The sequence below is a fragment of the Mustela lutreola genome, chromosome 16 (genome assembly GCF_030435805.1).
Source record: "Mustela lutreola isolate mMusLut2 chromosome 16, mMusLut2.pri, whole genome shotgun sequence".
Taxonomy (NCBI): Eukaryota; Metazoa; Chordata; class Mammalia; order Carnivora; family Mustelidae; genus Mustela; species Mustela lutreola.
This window is the reverse complement of record NC_081305.1, coordinates 32,272,444-32,287,472: the sequence shown is the minus strand read 5'-3', so window position 1 is coordinate 32,287,472 and position 15,029 is coordinate 32,272,444. Positions and strand designations below refer to the sequence as shown.

The 15,029-nt window shown below is 54.5% G+C and overlaps 1 protein-coding gene across 1 annotated transcript in view; it reads left to right on the top strand.

Moving 5' to 3' along the window:
- The first annotated feature begins 9,558 nt into the window (after positions 1-9,558).
- The window catches only part of NKD1 (NKD inhibitor of WNT signaling pathway 1), an 83,334-nt gene continuing 77,863 nt past the window's right edge, over positions 9,559-15,029 (top strand). The window contains exons 1-3 of the mRNA XM_059151164.1: positions 9,559-9,792; positions 9,924-9,956; positions 10,673-10,806. Coding sequence (XP_059007147.1) covers positions 9,768-9,792; positions 9,924-9,956; positions 10,673-10,806 — 192 coding nt within the window. The 5' untranslated portion in view covers positions 9,559-9,767. The remainder of the gene's footprint in view (positions 9,793-9,923; positions 9,957-10,672; positions 10,807-15,029) is intronic.

Here is a 15,029-nt window from a genome sequence, read left to right as displayed (position 1 = left end):
TTCTGCATGGTCTTTGTTTTTCTCTGGTACCCCTAGAAAGCAGAAGATCTGGGCAAAGGAGGAACTTGTTTCTTTATCAGAAGCTAGATTTGTGCCAGGAAGAAGGATCTCAAAAGGCAGGGCGGGGGTTGTCCCCAGACTCAACTTTCCTTGGCTGAGCCCCAGGGCTTTACATATACCTTGATGAATGCTTACTTGGTTGGCATGTACAGTTGCCCAGTTTATACACTGCACAACTCCAGGTGGTATGTGGCATAAACCTGGGGGACCCATCTTGCAGTCCATGAGACAGGGTACAGTGTGGCCACATGTAAAGGCTTGGCTAGCAGGCAGTGGGGGATCGAGTCTCTTGAACTTGGTTGAGAAGCTCTGCTAGTCTCCTTGAGTCCACTTCTTCATCCATAAAGTGGAAATGATCATCACAGTCCCTTCATTTCCAGGGGGTGTGTAAGGAAGATGTGAGATAACAAAATGCATAGAGCCCTTCACACAGGGCCTGGCAACTGTGGGTCCTCAGTAAAGTTTTGCTTCTCACACTTTTCTCCTGGCCTGGACTTGAGGGCAGGCAGGAGGCCTTTCTGAAGAATTTCTGCATCCTTCCTGCCAAGCCCAGTCCAGGCACATTGGAGGAACTTGCTACTCATTTGCCAGGGAACTGGAGGACTAACATTAAGGACCATGAGGGTATCTGGGGGACACTGATCAGCAGCAGGCGCCAGACTAGCCTCCCTACAATTTTTCCCTTTTAGAGAGAGCCTGGGGCCTGGTCTGAGTGCTTGCCTTCCTACCAGACACCTTCCCTGTCTCCAGTGCTGGGTTCCAGCAGGCAGGCCTGTTTCATAACGCCTGCAGCCATACTGAAAATTTTTAAAAAGTTAATTGCCAACTTAAAAAGAGGGGGAAGATTTTGTTTAGAAACTTGGCTTTCCAGCTACTCTTGAAAAATCCAAAGATCGAGCAATCCTGGGACCTTGGGAAGGAGTTGGGGTTGAGCTATAGCCATTCCTTTAGGCTGGCCTGATGGCACTGCGCCTCCCTGGCCCAAGCCCTGCCCTTAGATTTCCACCTTCTCCTGGTGACCCTGTGAGTCCTGGTTCTATGCCACCCCTGTTGCTGTGCCCGTGACCTCGCAGAGCTTGGCTTGTCATACGAAAAGGTACCAAGGCCTTCCTCTGTGTGATGGGTGTACCTTACTGGGGACAATCTACAGAGATGTTCTCAAATGTGCTGGCCAAGGCTCACAAGCCAGCCTCCAGGGTCACCGTCCTGTGGACCTTCTGGTCCTTCCTCTGCCTCCGTCCATCCTGCGAGGTTGCTGCATTGTTTAGGGACTCAAACATACACGCGTTATTAGAACCCCAGATCAAAGGCGGCGTCCCACCGCCTGCCTCTCAATGGTCCCTTTGTGCAGACGGAAGCCGGCCAGAGTCGGAACCCAGGGACAGAGGGAGGGGCTGGGGAGGGGCGCCCAGCACAAAGACCCCTGTCACCCAGAGAAGTCCGCAGATCATGATGTTAAAAGAGGCGCCAGGTGGAGGATGTAGCCCCAGCCGCTGTGGGAAGATGCAAATGGGGAGAAAGCCTTCATCCCTGTGGTTTCAGAGGGGAGGGACTATAGGGGCCCGTGCCCCAGTGGCAGACTCCATCTGTCCCCCTGCCCCGGCTGGGAGTGGAAGCTGCTTGGAGCGATGGGAGGTGGCGGGGGGGAGGGGGTGGTGGGGGTAGGGGAAGTGACCTCTTGGGCACAGAGTCAGAAGAAATAAAAATGATGTGGGAGGGGCTCGGAGAAGGGCCCGGAGAGGCCGTGGAGGACAGTGTCACCTCTGGTCAGATGGGTCCCTGTGCTGTCATTCCTGCCTACAGCAAACATTTCTAAAGCCCCCTACTGTGTGCCAGGTGTGGTGGTGAGGCTGGCCCAGACACGACCGACGTAGGGCCAGACCCCGGCGTGGAGGGCGTGGTGCGGTGTGGTGACCGCCACTCAGGGAGAGCTGGCATCCGCCGGGTGGGGTCCCTGCCGGATGCCTTAAGCGGTTCACACACATTGTCTCATTTATCTCTGGGGCTGGTTGGAACAAAGAAGTGCTTTGAGAGTTCAGAGGCTGAGCCAGGAATCTGCCAGCTTGGGGGGCCATGCAGGCAGGGGTGAGCAGGTATGAGAAGGATTACACTGAGAGAAGGGAGGGGAGCCCGCAAGGACTGAATGGAGGTGAAGAGGTCGAGGCGGTGCTGGATTCTAAGGAGACGCTTGCCGACCCCTAAACTTGGCAGGGTCCCAGGACTCAATTCTGTTCTCCGTCTACACTCACTCCCCAGGGGATCCCTTCTAATGTCAGGCTTTACGTTCTGTCTATGTGCTCATGAGGCCCAGGTGTATCTCTGCAGTCTGCAGCTTGCTTCTGACCCCCAGGCTCATGGATCCACCTGTCGACTTGACCTTGCCACTTGGCTGTGCAATAGGCCTCTCAGAGCAACGTGCTCAGACTGAGCCTGAGAGTTTACCCGCTCCGCACACAGCTGCCCCTGTAGGTTGCCTCCTTCCTGTGGATCAAGTCAAAAACTCTGGCATCTTCCATAACTCCTCTTTCTCTCTCAACCCATGTCCACTGTGTTAGTTAACCTCCTTGTCTCTGACTTCCAGATATGGTCACAGCTGACTTCTCACCTCCTTGGCTGCTATCACTCAGGTGTAAGCCTCCATCTTGTCACAACAACGAGGCTGCAGTCACCTTGTTACTGGTCTCCTTCCTTCTTGCCAGGTCTCCTGTTGCTGCTTCCTAATCCACATTCTGCTCACAAGGCAGCAGCCTGAGCCCTCCTGGTCATAGGTCTCTAATGACTACCATTTCCTTCAGGTAAGGCTGAAGCCCTTGGCAAAGCCCACAAGGTTCTCATGATGATCCTTGTCACCTTCCAAACTCATCTTCTCCTCCCCCTTGCACACCCCGTTCCCATTCTCCCATGCTTCAGAGCCACAGCCTACCTTGTTCCTGAAACATTCATGTCATGTCCCTGCCTCAGGACCTTGGCACTTGCTCTTTTCCCACCTGGACCTACCTGCTTACCCTGTGGCTTCCTTATGCATCTCTATGGTTCCCTTCTTTGCTTCCAAGTCTTTATGCAAAGACTACCCTCCAATCCCTCTACCTAAAATTGCAACCCCTCCCTTGGTACTTTCTCTCCCTCTTTCCCACTTGATTTTTTTCCCCATAGACACACCATCTATTATTTCATGGATTTGTTTTCGTCTGTTTGGTTAACATAAGAGCCTGGTATAAATTAGACCTTCAACAGATCTTTGTTGAATGATTTTATTCATAAAAGAAAAACACCTTTATTTCTCGGGCTCCTTCTCCCTGACTTCTGCCCCTCTTTCCTTCCAAGTACTGCTACTTAGTGACGAAGCAAGTCATAAACCTTGGCAGTTGCTGAGAATGCGTAACTTCCCTGAGCTTTGAATGTGGTCTACAGACCAGCGGCAGCAGCCTCCTCTGGGAGCTTGTTAGAAATGCAGATTCTCAGGTCCCACCCCACACTGCGTTTTCCCACAATCTCAGGGAAATCATAAGCATGATAAATTCCAAGGAACCCTCCTCTAGGCTGTTTGACTCCGCTGCAGGAAAGGGGTGGGGACCAAGGGTCTGTCAGGGACCCACGGTCAGACCACACAGGCCGAAGCAACAAGGTTAGGAGCTGGGAACAGGCTGTCTGAGGGACTGAGAGAGTCTGTCCGTGGATCCCTCTCTTCTCTGCTTCTCTCTGCTCTGAGTTCGGCTTCTTTTTGCCTGTTCCTTAGCCCACGTGGACCTCAGGCAGCTGCTGCCGCCCCAGGAACTATGGAGCTCTTGGATTTTGGAGACCACCAGCCAGAGGACCCCAGACCCTGGGCCTCTCTATTCAAATCCCACAAAGAGTCCTGACTGAGCTGGCTTATGCGTCGGGTGGCCAGCCAGCTGTGGCCGAGAAGCGAAGGGGTCGTGTGGTACTTCTGGGGCAGCAGGGTCCCGTGGAAGCTGTGCTCTGTGGGATGGAAGAAGAAAGTGGCAGTGGTGGCAAAGGCAATGGAGGGGGAGGGGGTGGGGAGAAGGAGGGGGACAAGGGGGAGGAGGGGGAAAGAAACTAGCTAGAAGAGAAGGCCAGTGAGCCAGGCAAACTGACCACGAGCTTATCTACAGTGACACTCTTCCTTCTGGCCTCAAACCGAGGCTGTGGGGCCTCATGTGGAATAGGTGTCTGATGGCTCAGGGGCCTAGTCATGGACGCATACATCCTGGGACATGCTAAGTGCACACCATAGACATATGTGGGTGCGTAGATCATCCCACACAGGCTCTGTCCTCACTGACTTCCCCTCCTGCCACCATCTTAGGCAAGCTCCCTGGATCAGGACTTGGAATCTCAGATTGGAAGGAACCTTAGAAGCCGTCTAGTCTGACATTTCCCAAAGGGTATGCCACGAACACGCGTTTGCATTCCAACTTCCTAAAATGGGTTCCCCAGGTCGGTGAGTTTGAGAACCACCGCTTAGGATGTCTTCCTCTGGAAGAATCAGAAAGCTTAGATGCTCATTGAAGTTTCTGGCAAGTCCTGCAGAAAAGGAGCTTGTCACCTTTCAGCTAAGCCAGGGCAGTCCAAAGTGGAAGGCTGAGAGGTAGGGATTCGCAGGAGAGAGAGCAGGGTCTCCCCAAGGAGCAGCATGGTGGGGCCAGGCTGGCTCTATCCCTCTCACATTCCCTCCAGGGGAAGCCTGTGCTCTGAACTTGCTAAAACACCCCAAGGATGCCTGGGAGACTCAGTCCTCTGCTGTTGGCTCAGGTCATGATCCTGAAGTCCTGGAGTTGAGCACCTCATCAGGCTCCCTGCTCAGCTGGGAATCTGCTTCTCCATCTGTGCCTTACCCTGCTCATGCTCTCTCTCTCCCATCGCCCCCCCCCCCAACAAATAAAAATAAAACACCCCGGATCTGGGAGAAGCTGGTGGCATAAGAATTCAATTCAGTTCAACCAACACTTAGGCTCAAGCAGCGTAGCCGTCTTTGGGGACTGTGCCTCCTGTAAGACTTGAATAGAATGGCTTGGGGACCTCACGCCTTGTTCTGGGGGAAGGCCAGCCTCTTCTGCCTCGTCTCCGGGAACTGATGCTGGAGCTGGTGTTCCTCCTGGCTGCATCCGTCTCCCATCTTTCCCTCCCGATGAACATTTCCATGCCCTGTAGCCTGTTGCCCTCTAATGATCTATGCTGGGCTCATTCCTTCATTTCTGGCCTGTGCCACGAAGCCACACATGTGGTTAGGATTTCACAGTTTGGAGTAACAAAGGACGATCCCAACCTAGAGCTGGGCCGGTGACCACTGTCAATTGCACATTAGACCTCACTGTCCTGAAAAGTAATTGATCTTCCTGGAATGCCCCTTCTTCTTCTTCTTCTTCTTTTTTAAGATTTTATTTATTTATTTGACAGACAGAGATCACAAGTAGGCAGAAAGGCAGAGAGAGAGAGGAGGAAGCAGGCTTCCGCTGAGCAGAGAGCCTGATGCAGAGCTCGATCCCAGGACCCTGAGATCATGACCTGAGCTGAAGGCAGAGGCTTTAACCCACTGAGCCACCCAGGTGCCCCTGGATTGCCCCTTCTTAAGGCTCAGATTTAGTGTCCTTCTCCCATACTCTCTGGTCCCCTGGACACATGTTTCTTCCCTTTCCTGGTTGCCATCTCCCAAATTCCTGTGACTTTCTCATGCAGACTAGTTCAACTCACCCTTCCTCACCCCAAACTCGGTTTCCAGGCTCCTTAGCAACGCCACGTCTCAGTGGGGGTTGTGGAATGAAGCATCCCAGGGACCAAGGGGGCATCAGCAGAGTTGGACATTAATTTTTCTTCAGTACATCTCAGAGCATATTCTTGGCAGCACCCCATCCTCTCAAGGACAACGCCTACCCGCCCCCCCCCACTCCGCCCCCACCGATGGGACTGAATGGGTTCCTCTCATTCTGTCCAGAGCACCTCCTATAGGTAGTATCGGGTACAGCATTCAGAGATGTCAAGTCAGGCAAGACCCCGTCTTTGAAGGACCCCAGACTCCTAAGTAGGAGCAGCAGGGGCCCTCATCATAAAATAAGGAGTGCCAAGCCCAGAGGCAGGGGAGAGGAGCTGGGCTATTCAGAGTGGTCAGAGCTCTTCAGGTTGGAAGGTCAGGAGGACTTCTCTAGGAGGTGGCCTTTGAAGGGAGCCAGAGACCGACGGCTTTAACCTGGGGACAGGCGTGGGGGTGGCCAACCAGGGTGATGTGGTTTTTAAAAGGAAAAAAAAAAACAAAAAACAACCCTCCTGGCTCCACGTCTAACAGATTTCACCTAAACCAGCCTTGCTAAATCTCAAGCCCCATGAAACCCGTTTCTGTTATAATCTCTCCCTCTTATCTCTTCCTTCCCATCCTTTCTCATTCTCCTCCCCCAAAGGATAGGAAATCTTCAAAGAAAAAGATGTGTCACTGTAAGTATTCAGCCCAAGAAGTGGGCCAGATAAATTATTAAAACACATAAAAAGACAGTGAGTTGTGGGGCGGGGAGCCGGCGCAGGCCGAAAAGCTGCCCCAGGTGGACGGTGGTCTGGTGGCGTCCAGGGAGCCCCTCCCCGGAGTCCTGGACTGGCTAAGGTTTCACCACGAGGCCCACCTCTCTGGTTTCTTGCCCCAGGGCCAGCTTGGTGGTGGTGGTTGGGGGGGGGGGTTGGTGTCACGATTCCAGCGGCAGCAGCAAGTCCCCGGCGCCTGCCCGGCTGGGAAGGGCCAGGCTGAAGGTGGAGGGGAGGCCTTTGTGTCTGGGCTGGACATTTGGGATTTACTTCCCTCAAGACTCAAACTGGTAACTGCGGAGTGTTAGTTCTTGCTTTTATCTCTTTTTGAACTGTAAAAAGAAATTCCCAAAGGGGAGAGGGGATACTTTTTTCTCATGAAAGAAGAAAGCCATGACCGGTTTAAGGAAGTAACCAACTTTTTGAGCACTGTGAGAAAGAACGCGCAAGGGTTCCTGCTTTGATTTCGATGCACCCTGGCACGGGGATGGGGGGTGGGGGGGTGAGAGAGTCTGTCAGCAACCCCAACAGAATGCGGTTTCCTCTGGAGGGGTTTGCAGGAGAGCTCCCGCTCTCTGAATCAAACGCTCGAACCCCCCACCTCCCTCCTACTCTTGACTCCCGTTATCCTGCTCTGCTTTTTTGTTTTCCTACAGCTTGGGGGGTAGAGGGGTCTCATGTTGGCAATATTGACGTTTGGGGCCGGATAGTGTTTTGTTTTGGAGGGCTATTCTGTGCCCTGTGGGATATTTAGCGACATCTGTCTAGTTGCTAGGTGCCCTCAGGCATGGTCGAATGTCTCGGAATGTTCCCTGAAGTATCCTCACATTGTCTGTACCCACCTGACACTTCCTCAGTATGTTTCCAGATGAAGGACTCTCTAACTATGGGATGCAAGGTTGAGACTATATTGGGCCAGCCTCGTGGAGTGAACACAGTCGCTGGCTCACTGTGTGACCTTGGACAAGTGACTTCACCTCTCTGTGCCTAGTGATTTCCTTTCTTTGTAAAAACAAGTCCAGGCCCGTGTCGGAGCAGAGAGTCGTTGGGAGGGCTAGCCATGACTTTGGATGATGGGCATGTAGCAGGTCTGGGTAAAGAAGCGTGCTATAAAATGACCGGAAACACTATTGTCGGGAGTCCAAGTGCTCCTCCAATGAAACCAGCCCGCAACAGCATTAATATACCTGCTTATAAGATTAGCTTTCATTTTCACCAGCGAGGGTGTGTGAAACATGAAGTTAGGACGGTGGAAGTTAAGACATTGATGAGACACTGTGAGGTGAGACATTTTAAGAGATTTATGACTCCGAGGCCCCCGCAGGTCCCAATGTCCTTTTGAGACATCCAGAGCTGTGATGCCCAACACAGCAGCCACCAGCCACACGTGGCTATTGATCTCTTGCGATGTGGTGAGTCTGGGTGGGGGATGTGCTCTAAGTGTAAAACACATCAGATTTCAAATAGCCAAACAAAGAATGTAAAATATCTCATTATATGTTGCAAATATAATATTTTGGGGGGTATTGGGTTAGACAAAATGTATTATTCAAGTTAATCTCATTCAAGTTTCTCTTTACTTTTCTTCTATGTTGATGAGCGAGATAGCCTGTATGTTTTTCTTTTGGTGTTCTCAACAAGCTTCTAAAATTTTTTCCTTTTATTTTTAAATTCTTTATTGAAGTGTAATTAACATTCAGTGCTCTATTAGTTTCAGGTGTGCAATACGGTGATTCAGCAATTCTGTTCCTCACTCAGTGCTCATCGTTGTAAGTGCTGCTTTTAATCCCTGTTTCTTTTCACTTAAAAAGAAAATGTGGCTACTAGTAAATTCAACTTTACACATGTTGCTTACATTATCTTTCTTGGGCAACGGCCGCTCCAAGGAGCTGGCAAAAAGGGAAGACTTGAGCCTCCATTTTACAGATCAGAAAACTGAGGCTCACGCAGTGAAGTCAGTCCCAGGGGCAGAGCCGGGATCCTCACTACTTAGCACAGGGTTTTCTTTTCCCACGCCCAGGCCGCCCTGTACCAGGCAGAACTTAACAAGCCCGCGGTGTCCTCAGCCGGGCAGTCATTCTCCCTGAGAACCACAAAGGTGGGGTGGAACCCCTTGATGTCGCTCTCCCCTCCGCAGAGACTTCCCCAGACAAAACAAACAAGCCCTTGGGTCTGGCGAGCTGCGGCAGGGAGCGGAAACCGAGGAGGATCAAAGACCCAGCGGTTACCCCCTTCCGGGCCGCGCAGCTGGCAGCGAGCCTCGACCCCGGGAGGGCACCCACGGGCCCCCGGCATGAGGCATCCGAGCGATTGGCTGGCAACTCGTGGCTTTCGGACACTTGCAGCTGCCAGGAGTGGGCTGGGCCCACAACCCGCTCGAGGCGCGGTGGGAGCTCCTCTTGGATCCCAGATCAAAACTTAGAGGGGCGGAGTGGGAGCATGGGGCGAGTAATCCGCGAGCACTTTCTGCAAAAATCAGGTCGTGCTAAGATCTGGAAGGGGCAGCGCAGCAGCCGCGTCTCCTCTCCCGACCTCAGTTACATCACCTGTAAATTGGAGCCTACACGATTCCTGCCTGGCCCTCTTCGAGGAAAAATAGAGCGGAGGGCAGGCACGGTACTGTTAGCGAGGGGCAGCGGTTGTTCCAGAGAAGACAGGACTCGGGAGGGTGTTTGTCCCAATACGCTTACGCCTATTGGACAGAGGCCCTTCCCCCACCCGGGTCCCTGGGTCTCCGGTGCAGGTCCCTGGACCTGTCCGCCCCGCCGACCCCGCGCCCAGCTGAAGACCTCAGCCTGGAGGGGGGCGCTGTGTCGGCCCCGCGGCGACTAGCCACGCCCCGGCCCGCCGGCCCGCCCCTCCCGGCCCGCCCCCCGGCCCGCCCCCAGCCCGCCCCCAGCCCGCCCTCTCCGCGGCCCGCCTCGCCTTTGATGAGCCGCGCCCGGCCAATGGGCGCGCGGGGAGGCGCGGGCCGCGGCGGCGGGCTGGGGGCTCGGCGCGCCCGGGCGTCAGTCGGGCCGCAGCGACGGCGGCAGGAGCGGGTCCCGGCGCCGCCTCGGGCTCCGCTCGGCTCGGGGTTGCTCCGGGAGGAGGAGAGCGAGGCGAGGCGAGGCGCGGCGCGGCGCGGCGCGGCGAGCCGCCGGCCCCGCGGGCCGAGCGCATGGCTTAGGGACGCCCCCGCCCGCCGCGCCCCCAGCATGGGGAAACTTCACTCCAAGCCGGGTCAGTGTCCCCGCCCGCGCGCCGGCCCCCTGGCCCTGGCCGCCCTCGCCCCCGCGATTGCTAACTCTCTGCCTCTCCTTTCTTTCCGGCTCCCGCCGCCGCCGCCGCCGCCGCGCGCGATGTGCCTGCAGCCGCCGTGTGCAAGCGCAGGGAGAGTCCGGAAGGTAGGGGCGCGCGGGGCACGGACCGGGGGGATGGACGGGGAAGCACCGCGAACCGCGGCGGAATGGCCTAGCCCGCGGGATCTTATTACCAGGGCCACCCCCACCCCCAGCTCTGGCCACCGCTCCCACAAACCCGCTCCGGGAGCAGTCCTCGCGCCCCCCTTTCTGCCCCACCGCCGTCCTGTGCTCTCTCTTCTGACCCCCAACCCCTCCTTTTGCGGTCCTCGCCCTCCGCGCTCTCTGAGCCCTCTCTTCAGACTCCTAAGCCCCTTCCCCCAAGATCCTGCCCCTCTCCTTCGGGCCCTCAGTCCCTCCTCCCGAAAGCTGGGCTCTTGCGCCCACTGCGCTCCTCTTCTCACCCCCAGTTTCCCTCTTCCCCTCATCCCGTGCTCCGTGCACTCGTCCTCCCTGCACCCGTCCCGTGCTCACTGCACCCGACCCTCGCCCCGCTCCTCAGCAGTCCTGCCTCTATCGCTGCCTCTTCTGATCCCCACACCCTTTCTCCAGGGTGCTGCTCCCCCTTTAGGATCCCATCTGGGTCTCTGCCCCCTGAGGCTTAGCTGAACCCCTTTCTTCCGATTACCTGCGTCCCTCTCTCCCGGATGGTGCCCCGGCGCTCACCCCCCATCTTGTCCCCGCTGTCTCTGCCGCGCCCACTCTGTGTCGGGTAACTTCCAGGGGCCAGACTCAGGGGCTTCGTGTCTTCCCCGCCCCAGGTGACAGCTTCGCCGTGAGCGCCGCCTGGGCTCGGAAAGGCATCGAGGAGTGGATCGGGAGGCAGCGCTGCCCCGGCGGTAGCTCTGGACCCCGACAGCTGCGCGCGGCTGACACGGTTGGCAGAGGAACCCGGGTACGATCCTCACCTACCTTTCAGCCCGAGACGGGTCTCCTTACCCAACCAACCCCAACTTCTGGCACCCTCTCGGCACAGCTTCTAAGTCCAGAAGTCCCTTTGCAGCTGCCTCTGCCCCACCAACATGTCTTGGGGAACCTTAGAGGTGGCTCGGGTGTCGGTCTCCCATCCAGCTGGCGGTGGAGGGCTGTCTGGGGAGGGAAAAGTCCTAGGTGAGGAGGTGGTGCAGGTCTGGTATGTGGGGAAGCTTGTGTGTGCTGGAGGGGTTTGGGGGCCTGCACTGACCTCTCTACCTTGTTTCTGTGGCCAGTATTCAAAGGTGGATTTAGAGGGGGTGTGCTTGCTAGGAAGACAGGGAAGGCATCTGGGTGGAGGACGGGACTGTGCTGGCCTCCAAATGTGTTCCAAGTGTCTGTGGCATTCATCACTCCATCTGCTCAGTCAGGAAGCCCAGTAGAAGAGGCTGTGATCTGGGTAGCAGAGCCTGGGGGGCACTGAGACCTGGTACCTCTTCACTTGGCCCACACGGAGAGAGCGGCTCTCCTGCTGCTGTCGCCAGGGCCCACCCTGAGCCTTCCCCCAGTAGGTTGCTGGGGTTGGAGCTGTTCCTGGGGGAGCGGTGGATGAGACAGGGGAGTGAGTGAGTCCAGCCTCAGCTCTTGGCCTGGGACTGGTGCTCACAGATGTCCTCGGAGCTCGGGAACTCTGCACGGGGCTTTCAGATGGTCTGCGTGGAACTCGAGCAAGCCAAGGATCAAAGGATGAATCAACTTTTTGATGTGACATTTAATTTTTTTTTTTTAAACTTAGAGGGGAACAGACTGAGTCTCAGGTCTGGTTAGTTCTTTGGTCTTGTCCATGGGGCTGGGGAGGGGCCTGTGGAGGTTTCAGATTCAGATGTGTGTGTGTGTGTGTGTGTGTACGTTCTCTGGTACTGGGGCCGTGGCTCCTGGGCTGGTCGCTGGGAGGTGAGCCTGGCGATAAAGTCCACGCCTGTGCATGTATGGAATAATTTCTGCATCTGGAAGAAGCCCCCATCGCACCTCTTCCCATTGCCTCGCTTAGCTGGGGGGCTTTCTCTTCCTTTTTCTTCCTCTTCTGGCTGGGCTGGCACTGGAGCTGCTGTCCCCCAGGAAAGGTCAAAACTAGCTGGGTGGGGGGCACTGCAGTTGGGGCCCTTTAGAAACAGAACTACAAACTTCCCTTTCTTCCCCCACCGTTTATAGTTTTTGATCTACTTACTTATTTAAAGCCTGGTGAAAATGATCCGATTTAGCTATACGAACAAATGCATTTGCAGCTCAAGACAGAGGCCAACTGAGTGGATTTCCATTAATCAAGTTTTGGGTTTTTTCAGCCTGTTTATTTTTACAAAGTATTCCTGCAGAATGACATTTATTTGCAGTCCCCCTTTTTCTTTTCTTTCTTTCTTTTTTTTTTTTTTTTTTTCCTTTCCTCAACTGCCAGGCAGCTTGCTCCATGCTTTAGGGGAAACTTGAAATACAGCGAGGGCTTACTTCAATTGACTTTTATCTTCAAAGCCATAACAAATGTTACCCGCATGTTTTTGGTGGGTCTCCTTGGCATCCAGTCCTAGAGGATGGGAGGGAGGAGGAAGGAAGGAGAAGAAAACAAAAGTCTGTCGTTTTTAATTAAATAGTAGTATTCCCAGCAAGAGGAATGCGAACCAGTAAAAGTTGCCATTGGGGGAGATGAGGGAGGGTGGGGAGGGGGGCCCCAGCTGAAGTCTGTGGCTTTGGTGAAGTCATGGAATTTTGTTGCCTGTTTTCTTCCCCCAGCTGAGGACAGCATGGGGTGGTGCTTGCTCCCCCTCCCTTCCTCACCCCCTCTCTCAGAGAAACACTCAGGGGTCATTAATGTTTGTTCAAAACATGTTTGAAGATGTGAGAGGCAGAGCCATCCGTGTGACATATGTTGGGTGGTGGAGGGCCGGCCTCATTCAAGATACTAGGGGGAGGGAGACTCTGCTTCCTGGGGAGTTCTGCTTTGGGGACTGGGACCTGGACACCGGGGTTCCTACCAGCCCTGGCCCAGCCACCAGATCTGCTGGGGTGGGGATGACGAGCCCACCCTGGGAGAGGTCAGGGGAAGCCCAAGGTGGGAGGCTGCGCAGTGGGGGGGGCCTGTGCACTGATTTCAGGTGGTGCCTGAAGGAATGTTTGTTATCTTAATAGTCAAGCGTTTCTGTTGCTGGAAAAGATAATAACTAGGACATCAAACCCATGATATTATCACTTAGGATGAAGCTAAATTGAAAGAAGGCGTTGAAAGTTGATTCCAAGCACACTATTAAGTACAAGTGGTCAAAACTGTAACTGTGGAAACGGAATGCCCGAAGTTTAGGAGAAACACTGAATGAGACAGCAGTGGGCAGCCTCCCGCCGAGGTTAATTTCTGTGATTCCCAGTGGGGCAAAAAGGGTGGCTGTATAGGCTCTTCCATTAGATTGTCAGGAGGTAGGGTGTGGGCTCCAAGGTCTGCTGGATGCCGGGCGCTGGCAGAGGTCCCTCCGGCAGCCCTAGGCCTGGCGTATGGACGGTCTCTGTCTCCACTCTGCCTGCCTTTCACTGAAGTGAAGTGCATTATTATTACTGCAATGAACATCACTATTTATTAAGTTCCTGTGGATGTCAGGCACTTTGCTTACATTGTCTCACTCCTCTTCCTAACCCTATAAAGTTGCGAGCCGGCTGATGGGGACTCTGTCTTTCTCTCTCCTTCGGAAGCACTTTCTAGAGAACCGGGCCACGAGTGGCAAAGGTCTGTGCTAGAACACCTGCCCAGAGGGTTCTTCCCTTACTCATTTCCAGAGAGCAGCATGCTGACCAGCTGCTGAGTACTTTGGGAAGAGGCCGGTGGTGGGCCGGCAGGAGCAGGAGGGGCACCTGCTGGCCCTCTTCCTTCCTGACCCAGTCTGAGTAGCTTAGTCAATGTTTAGGGTGGGTCCCAGTTGCTTGGAAGGTCCTGGGGCGGGAGAGGGTGACTTTGCTGGCACTAACCTAAGCCTGCCATCCCGAGCATGAAAATAAATGAGGCCAGGCTCTGCCACTAGAGCTCACCATCTCCTATAAGCCATTTTATCTAAGCTCATCTGCTAAATGGGTGTAATAATATCTTCAGCCCTGGCGAGGTTATGGCAAGTGACCCTTCAAAATGAGTTCAAAAGGGAGAAAGATACTAGGAGGTTTGCTGAGGCACAGGTTGGGCAGAGATGGGAGCCCAGATGATGAATCCAGAGGCTTCCCCCCTCCCCTGCCCCACCGTCCACTGTAGATGCACTTGGATGGACACGGACTGAGGGCGGGGCTTCAAGCACTCGGGGAGCTCAGAGGAGAACAATAATGAGGGATGGGGACAGGTCCAAGTACTCTGAGCCACGAACAATGAAGTGAACGATTTCTATGCCGGACAGCAATGCAATAGACACTTCGAAGTTTCAATAAGCCTAATAATCTCAAAGAGATAAAGAAGGAGTGGTAAACACAAAGCTGTAACAGGCAGTTATGAGAGAACACCAATCGGGAATACCGGGTCTGGAGAATGTCCTAGAATATAATGGGTGAATTGGAAAATGTTGGTAGAGGGATGGAGTCGTGTAGGGGACGTGGAGAAGCTGATGGCAGCATGCCTGAACAAGGAGAACCTGGGGGCCCTGTGCTCCGAGCTTTGTACCTGTGGGCACCGATGTGAATGTGTAAGACCAGGTTTAAGGCCATGCCCTGTCCACCCCCCCATCCCCCCACCTGCCCCCAACCCCGGGTTTGGCCCTTTTGCTCTTTTAGCAGAGCTGCCTTAGGAATGGGGCGGAGAGCTGCGGGCCTGGCAAACCTGCTTCGGGGTTGAAGGTGGCTGTCCTGCAGGCTGGTAATTTAATTACGGGGCACCTAGTGCATTTTGATGTTTGGGGAAGATTGGGAGGGCGCAGGCTGTGTCGGAGCCCGCGAGGCCATGCAGGGCTGGGTGATGGGGTTGGAGGCTGGCTGTTGGCCCAGCTGCTGCCCCAGTTGCCAGATTCCAGGGGAATCACCCTTGAATGATACCAGTTGGCACAATTAAAAGGCCCCATGTCTTCACCATATGGAAAGCGTTAGGCCTCCTTACGTGGTTTCAAAGCTATGTGCCGGGAGGTAGACTTGACATTTGAGGTAAAGCATAAATTAAATATTTGGTGTTTTCAGAATTAGAAGATGATTTGCTTT